Raw genomic sequence first — 8861 nt, forward strand, 5'->3', positions numbered from 1 at the left:
ATTTTTGTTGCAAGTTATTTAGGACTTAGTCTTAATTTAAATAATAACTAAACTTATTTGGTTTTAAGATATTTTAATAACAACCATAACGGTAAAGCGTGAACTCGCCATCCCTTCCAGAACCGTACTATAAGTTTCTACTTTTCTTAATCTTCGCTCCTTTTTGGACAAATTGGTTTGAAATAAGATCAGTGGTCTAATTGGTTTTACTAATTTTGGACATAGAAAACAGGGAATTGAGCTTGCGATGACCACACGGGGCCAAATCATGACCCTTCACATTTGACAGATGATTTTAGGAATGAGAGCATGAAAGAAAAAATTTTCAGGTAATGCACCACTTGTGTTCATCACCAGCTCGCCTCTCCTTACGAAAGAAAGGGGAATTTTCTTCAGTTCCAAAGACAATGTTTGTTAAATTTTTTAAATGAAATTTTTACATCAACATTTCAATGGATTTCAAGTTTTTAATTTTATACATTTGTACAACTTTTTTATTTAGTTTTGATGAAATTAATTTCTGATAAATTATTCACGAGATTATAATCACAAGAAAACGAAGAAAAAAATTATCCATAGTGTCAAGGCGCTTAAATAATCCTAATTTAACAAATCAAGTAATACAGCCATAACGGTTGCCATTTTCATTTATTTCTAAATCCTGAACTGTCCGGCATTTTAAGTGATGTTACAGCTCAGGCCTGAGTAGACCGGGAATGTCAAATCATTACACCGCGAAGTACCCGTTTCAGCAGAGCCCTTCAAGTGCCACGGAATGATGTTTTACAAACAACCAAAGTGCATTACTTATCCCGGAAGGGTTTTTTTTTTTTAATTTTATTAATTGATGTTGTACGTTATAAAAAAAATCATGTAATCGGTGTCCAGATATTTATGGTGTGACTCGCCATTCGTCGCCTGGTTCTCAAAAATTTGTTCTGCAACATGAGGTTTTAAGAAGGCAATGAATTAGCCACATCAGAAATACGATAAGTTAATTACTTTCAGTGTAACATCAGATAAAGCCACGAAAGTTTATGCTCAAAGAATGGGAGAAATGACGGTTAAAGCTGAAGCTTCGGGGTTATATTTCTCTTTTGAACTTTTAAATATTTTGTAATATTATTCTCCTTTTTAAAACGGATATATTTTACAAATAACAAACATATATGGTTATTAATGCACAAACAAATTTGAACGAAAACATTTAGGCCATGTGTTTTTGCTAAGAATCCCTTGCGCTATTTATCAATTTTATGAAGTTTTTTCATAAAATATTTAAAATTTTAGGTTGCATTTTTTAAACATTGTGGAACTTTATAAGGGTCAGTTCAACACAGAAGAATATTATGTCTATGAGCAATCCGTAGATCCAAATGGGGCCGACAGTGTGCAAGGCCTGAGCAGTCATTGGTTGCGCGCTTGAGATTGCTGGTTTCTTTGTTGCCCAGAGAGATCTGAAGATAAATTTCTTGTACTCACTTGACTCACAGTAGCGTACTGATCTATTAAAAGATAGGAATGAAAGCTGGGCTTTTAATTCCGCTTATCGACTGATGGTGGATAACGCTTTTACTTTAAATGTATGTATTTTAATAACGCATGCTTCGCGATAAAAAACCTGATGTAAAATAAGAACCTATATTTAAAGCAAAGTAGGAAACTATTCCGGGACCTTTATAACTGTACCGATGTTAATATCTTACGCTCTATTTTAATAAATAGGCAAGGTATTCGAAGTATTCCGCCTCACAATTATAAAGAAAAACTACACACATATATGTGTATTTCGTCGTAAGAAATTAATTTTCAAAATTTGGATTAAGTAAAAAAACACTTGCAATACCTCAGCATTTTGACGCACCGCAGTAGTATAGTACCGTATTCCTGGATACGCTTGGGGGGCACGTGCTTTCCCCCACGCGTCCACAGCTGCGTGACGGGGGGGAATGAAGCGGGGAATCGCGATTCCGCCCCTCCTCGGGCGCGTGTCACGCGCGCGTGACCTGAATAATTAATGAGATTAACAGGTGTTTTGAATAATTAATTAGTTGACCTGTCAATCAACCTGTTCAAGGTCAAAAGGGTGAATATTAATGAGCGTGGTATTGTTTAACTAGGTGGATCACCGTTAGGGGTCATTGACCTGTTATATGGATAGTATAGTAACATGTGTTTACGATCAACAAGTAGTTACACTTGTTTTTTATATGTTTGAATATTAATTTTTGGCGGGAAAGTGTAAGCGTCGCGTGTATAAAAATCAACAAGTGGTTAAACTCTTTAGGTTTATTAATGTACACTTATGTTTGACATGATTTTGGCTGGGAAACGGGTATAGTTTGTACTCTATAGGTCTATTACATGTTTGTACCTTTATAATTAACCGTTAGGGGTAATTGACCTGGTAGCTATATGGTTGAACTGTTTAAGTTTTGGCGCGAATTTAACATGTGTTTCGGTTAGAAAAGCGCGGGTTTATATGATACAACTAACGTGCTTATTAAGAAAGAAACAAAAATAAATATAAACCGTTTATTTAAATTAAAATTTTAAGGGCGCCACCTAAAATTACATAAATTAGTTGCTAATATAATAAAACATGTTGAATATATTACCCCCTTCCACGATGATTTTGATCCCCGGCGCTAGAAAAAATTCATATTATAATTTTATACGTATTAAAATATATTTAACGAATTACCTTTCCTCAAGTCCAGTACTCGCATTTCCGCCGACAATGACGGGTTGATCAAAATCTCCCGATATGAAATTGTGGGGGAGTTCGAGGGCGTTGGGGAGTTCCCGGGTGTTGGTGGGTCCGAAGGCGTGGAGGGTGGTGGCAACGTGTCGGGTCCTATTGTTAGAAATTTTATAAAAGTATAATAAAAAATAGATAATAATTACTTCGAACTGGTCCTAGGTCCGCGTTTTCTCCTATAATTTAATAATTATCAATTACTTGTTACAGTACTACTTTAATAAATTCTGCCGTAGTATTGGAGGCCCTAAAATTTTATTTTTTTGAAAAGGTTCGTATTAAGACGTTTTACAACTTACATTGTAGTTCAGGAACGAAATGTGATAAAACATGAAAAAATCACGCCTTTTATACCCGGCAATCTTAACCTAAATATTTGATTTACTATTTCTATAGCTCGAGGTTAGGTTCGTGTATGGAATTTTTCTCGAGAAAACATTTAACGCAACGGTTTTTTAAAATAAATCATAGAGTACGTAAAAATTATAACAAAACCATTAGAAAATGGAGTTTCCTAAGCATCCCGCTAGGGGGTTTATTTACCACATGTTGATATAAAAAAACCGTTACGAAAAATTACGAGTACCTAAATCCGTTATGAAAGTTAGCATGTGTTATAGAAGTTCCTAAGCGTCCCGCTAGGGGATTTTTGTTTATTACGAAAAATTACGCATGTATTAATAAAAGCGTTAGATAAATTAGCATGTGTTATAGAAGTTCCTAAGCGTCCCGCTAGGGGGTTTTGTGACTATAAATAGAGGGACGCGCTTTATTTGCATTTATTTCACAACTTGCATTCGACTTGAAAAAATTGTAAGTACATTTTAAAATTTGGGGAATTACCTTTTTTAAATGACCGTTTATTGTTAGGAAATTATTCTGGCACGATGGATTTTGACCGCAAAGTAATAGTTTTTTAATTCAGTCTATTTTTTACACCATTTAATTTAGTTTAATTTTTAGAACCAATCCGAAACACCCCCTGCTCCCAGGTCAATAAGGTCCGTCGTCGATTAGATTTCGGAAATAAAGTAAATATTAAGAAAACTCGTTTCGAAGTAGACATCCCGAAGAATCAACCTGATATCATAGATTTAACATGCCACGAGGTACTCGATAGCCCTTCCAAACAATCTCCATTCAAACCAGTTGATGCGCCACCCAAAAGCACCCTATCCAAGCCAGGTCCATCTCAACCAGGTCCATCTAAGCTAGTAGACGACGGCTGGACGGATATAGTCGTAGAGTTTTCCCGCCATAAAAATTTCGGGATAAAAATTGCAAGTTTCAAAAATAACTTGTATTTAGACGTAAGACGTTACGTCAAAAATAGCGATCGGCCAACCGCGACGAAAGACGGCGTTTGCGTCAAACTAGATTCGGCGTATGAGTTAAAAGAGTATCTAGAACAGATAGTTTAGGAAGAAGGTGATTTTCAACTAAGAAACGAGAAGGTTGAAATTCTAGCGGGTCGGCGAGGTGAAGTTCTAGTTTACAAGAACCGTGGACGTCACTACGAAAAACTATTAAACTTGCAGAATTCCGGTGAAGTTTACGACGTCGCGACAACGATTCAAACCGTAATAAATATTTACGCAGGACTTTAAAAACACCATGGCCCTCGATCTTAGCACCCGTTTCAACCCTAAAAATTTTTACTCGATAGATAAAATCATTGCCAGTTCTTCTCGAAAGTATAGGTGTAAATCTATGCTATTCGAGTGTAATTTTAAAAATTTAGACCAATTATACCACGCGGATATCAGTAACCAACTGACCAGTATTTTCCAATCAATATTAGATAGAATTACGGCCGATAACTTAGGCTACACGCGCGTCAGGGTGGTGGTAATTTCCGATGAGCTCCACGATCCGATATATTTTTAATTAATGAATATTAATGAGTTGACAGCTGAGAGAATTTTAACGGCGATTGAAAAGGTAGCCCAGTCCGTAAAAACCATTTATCTAGACGCACCCCTCCGATTCGACCTACTATTTCTTCAAGATACCCCTATGAGAGGACTTCCTCGCAGTGTTAGAGCCAGAAGTTATGAATGTTTAGATCAGTATATTAACCAAGGTAACACATTTATTCCCATTAGAAATACGGACAATTTATGTTTTACGAGAGCCCTGGCGGTGGGAAGAGTTTTGGCCGACTATCAGCAATTGAAAAGTTTAGGACAGGGTGCTAGTTTTAACGAATACCAATTAAAGACAATTAGAAACGGGGAAAAACCCGAACAAGAACTCGAAGCCAAAAAATTACACGCCCAAGCGGTGGTTCCCGAAGGCCCCGTAGAAATAATAGACATTAACCGATTCCAAAATATATTACCCGACTACCAAATTATATTAATCTCGGCGGACGATGATTTCGATAAAGTGTTTATTGGGCCCTTCAAAGAAAAAAAATTTTCCTCTTAAAAATTAAAGACCACACCCACGTCGTACGATCTTATTCGGCCATGTTTTGGGGCGCAATCTTTCTGTAAATATTGTCTTACCCTCTTACATAGTTTGAAACAGAAAAAAAGTCACGACTGCGGACCCAATCTTAAATGCCGCCGGTCTCACGGTCCGGAATTCCACCCTAGTTTAGAACAGGCTACCCGTTGTAATGACTGTAATAGGTATTTTGCCGGACCAAATTGTTTCTCCCAACACGTAGAACTAGGAACCTGTCAGGTTTTAAGGCGCTGTTTAAATTGCGGGAAAGACTATGAAGGCAATCATAATTGCGAAAACAAATGCGCTTTTTGCAAAATTGAGCATGCCAAAAACGAGTGTCACTACCGCCCATTAGAAATAAAATCAAATGAGAAACGGCTATGTTATTTTGATTTTGAGACAATAACGACTGACACTGCAATTAGACCAATTTTAATCATTTCCGCGATGCAAGAAGCGCCAATTTCGACCAATTATGATTACCGGAAATTTCACGGCTTTGATTGCGTTCAAAATTTCCTAGATTATTTATTAGCATGCCAGGTGACAGTTAATGGTCGGAAAAGAGATACGGTTACGAGGCCGGTCTTTGAAAACGTCATATTAATTAGCCATTTCGGGAGTGGTTTCGATACGTTGCTTATTCTTAACGGTCTATTAAAACAAAAGATTAAACCCGAGATAATTTATACCGGTTCCAAAGCCCTGGGTATGTTTCTCGCCCAATTTAAAATAGCCTTTATCGATAGTTTCATGTTCCTACCTACAGCCCTTCGAAATTTCTCGAAAACTTTTAAGATTGTCCAAAAGAAAGGTTATTTTTGTTATTCATTCGCCACGGAAGACAATTTAGATTACATCGGGGCCCTCCCCGAGAAAGAATATTTTGGTATCGAAAAATTTACGGACGAGGAAATCGTAGAATTTAATCAATGGTACGATTCCCAACGTTACGTCGTTTTTGATCTAAATAAAGTTTTAACCGAATACGCGATCGATGACGTTAAACTTTTACAGAAAGGATTCGATAGTTTTAGAAATTTATTTTTAAAAACGGTCGATTTTGATTTGTTAGGGTCAAACGCCATAACGTTGCCGGGAGCCGTCACAAATTTATTCCTTAGTAGATTTGTCGAACCAAACACTATCGCGATAGTTCCGGGGACGGGTTATAGGAAACGGCATAGTGTCAAGGCCCTAAAATGGTTAGCTTATTTGGGGAAAAAACTCAACGTGACATTTCAAACGGCTCGATCGCTAGGTGGAGAACATGTAATTTACCCCTATCGATTAGACGGTTATTGTTCCTCGCCCGAAATAATTGCTGAATTTTACGGCTGCCATTACCATAAATGCCCACTACACACTGACCACCAGGCTTACGATAAACAGTTAAAAGATTCAAATTTAAGTATTTATCTCAAAACCTTAGACCGCGAAATTTTTTTAAAAAAGGAAAGACCTAATGCGCAGTTTATTAGTATATGGGAACACGAGTATGATGAGTTAGTAGAAGACCCAGCAATTGCGAGTTTTTGCGATTACCTACCCTTTACTAAACCGATAGGAGCGAGAGACGCCATTCGTGGGGGGAGGGTCAAAACTTTGTAATTTACGCCGAAGCCACTCCCGATCGACCAATCAAAGTCGTGGATTTTAATAGCATGTACCCATCCGTCCAGATGAGTTCCTATAAATATCCAAAATCGAGCCCCGAAATTATAACTTGTAACTTTAATTTTTCCGTTAACGCTTATTTTGGTCTGATTAAAGCTACGGTGCTGCCACCTACCAATTTAAACCTCCCCATCCTCTCAGCTAAAATTAATAGTAAAATTTATTATACTCTCTGCTACAAATGTGCAGCTGAACAATGTTTCGAATGTACCCATACTGATCGAGAGCGTAGCATAACCGACGTGTGGACGACCCCCGAGTTTTATCTAGCTATAGAGTACGGTTACAAAATTATTACAATTCACGAAGTACATCATTATCAAGAGACATTCGATAAAGATTGTCCGCTATTCGATGACTATATTCGGCTTTTTTACAAAATCAAAGTTCAAAATTCGTCGTATCCAAAAGACATAATTACATTAGAACAAAAACTTAATTATTTACGAGACTTTAATGAAATTGACGGGTTAGATTTGAATTTAGACGATATAACCGATAATCCCGCTTTAAAGGCTATTGGTAAACTTAGTCTAAACAGTCTGTGGGGCAAAAATTCCATTAATTTAGATCGAGGCCAAAGTGTTTTTATTAATTCTTATACAGAATTAGTCGAAATTTTGGCCGATAAAACCAAAGAATTAACGGATTTTAAACTACTAGACGATGATAAAGCGTTAGTCACCACTCGTTTTCGGGAGGACTACGTTCCAACTTATCGGAAAGGGTCACCAACGATAGGCGCGTTTGTAGCTAGTTACGGCCGTATTAAATTATACAAATTAATGGCTCAAATTGGTCCTAATTTAAATTACGTTGATACTGACTCTGCCTTTCTCTATATGAGTAAAGATTTAAATATTCCGCTAGGGACTACCCTAGGTACATTGGCTGACCAGTATCCTAATGAATATATAAAAGCCTTTGTTTCCTTGGGATGTAAAGCCTATTCAATTTTATTCGAATCTGAAAAGATTGTCACTAAACTTAAGGGCATTACATTGACTAAAAAAATCAGTCAATTGTCAACTTTGAAGCTTTGAAGGACCTCGCTACACGCAACCAACAATTGAAATACAGCGTCGAAGTCCCATTTAACGTGAAACGTTTAAAAAAGGGGCAGCTATTCCAAAAACCTGCTGAAAAACTCGTTGGATTTACGTCTAACAAGCGAATCTTCAAGAGCGACGGTACCAGTATTCCCTTCGGCTACAAAAATGTCAGTAACACGGCTCAAGTTTAAATCACCGACCACGTTCCTCATCAGTGGACCGAGTCGATGCGGAAAAACTGTTTGGACTTTTCGGCTTTTAAAAAATTGACACACGCTGTTCGAGAAACCTCCCGAGCGAATCATTTATTGTTATAATATTTGGTCGGAAAAATTCAATGAGCTTAAAAAAATTATACCTGATATCGAGTTTCATCAGGGTTTATTAAGTGAGAAACCGGAAGAAATATTTGATAGTTCTATAAAGAACTTGCTCGTTCTCGACGATCTCTCTCAAAGTTGTTTAAATAACGCGTACGTTTCGGAATTATTTCGTGTTGGTAGTCACCACTTAAATTTAACTATATTATTCTTTACCCAAAATGTTTTTGGTCAAGGTCGAGCGGCTCGCGATATTAGCTTGAACTCATCGTATATTGTTCTATTTAAGAGTCCGCGTGATCCTAGTCAGATTAAATGTCTCAGTCGACAAGTATTTCCTAATAACCCAAATTTTCTAAGTACTGTGTACAATAATGTAACTGCTTCTCGACCCTATTCTAATATTGTTTTAGATTTAAATCAAGAAACACCAGAACATTTCAAAGTGCGAACAAATTGCTTATTTGAAGAGGGCCCAATGATAACTTTTCTAGAGTAAGGGTGACGGGTTTAAAAATAATGTTTAAAAAATTTATTCTGTTAAATATATTCTATAAAAAATATGTGAAAATGTTTTCATTGTATAAATTCTGTGTG

General features: G+C 36.8%; 1 protein-coding gene across 1 annotated transcript; it reads right to left on the reverse strand.

Annotated features, from left to right (window-relative positions):
* Positions 1 to 580: 580 nt before the first annotated feature.
* LOC149945956 (uncharacterized) lies at positions 581 to 8156 on the reverse strand. Its single transcript, XM_090170673.1, has 5 exons — positions 8029 to 8156; positions 2908 to 2937; positions 2705 to 2857; positions 2619 to 2648; positions 581 to 1505 (listed from the first exon to the last, which is right to left on the reverse strand). Exons 1-5 carry the CDS (start codon positions 8154 to 8156, stop codon positions 1301 to 1303), a joined length of 546 nt encoding a protein of 181 aa, XP_090026799.1. The 3' UTR covers positions 581 to 1300.
* Between the last annotated feature and the right edge of the window lie 705 nt (positions 8157 to 8861).

This window comes from Leiobunum rupestre, chromosome 4 (assembly GCF_980474605.1).
Source record: "Leiobunum rupestre chromosome 4, qqLeiRupe1.1.hap1, whole genome shotgun sequence".
NCBI classification, from domain to species: Eukaryota; Metazoa; Arthropoda; class Arachnida; order Opiliones; family Sclerosomatidae; genus Leiobunum; species Leiobunum rupestre.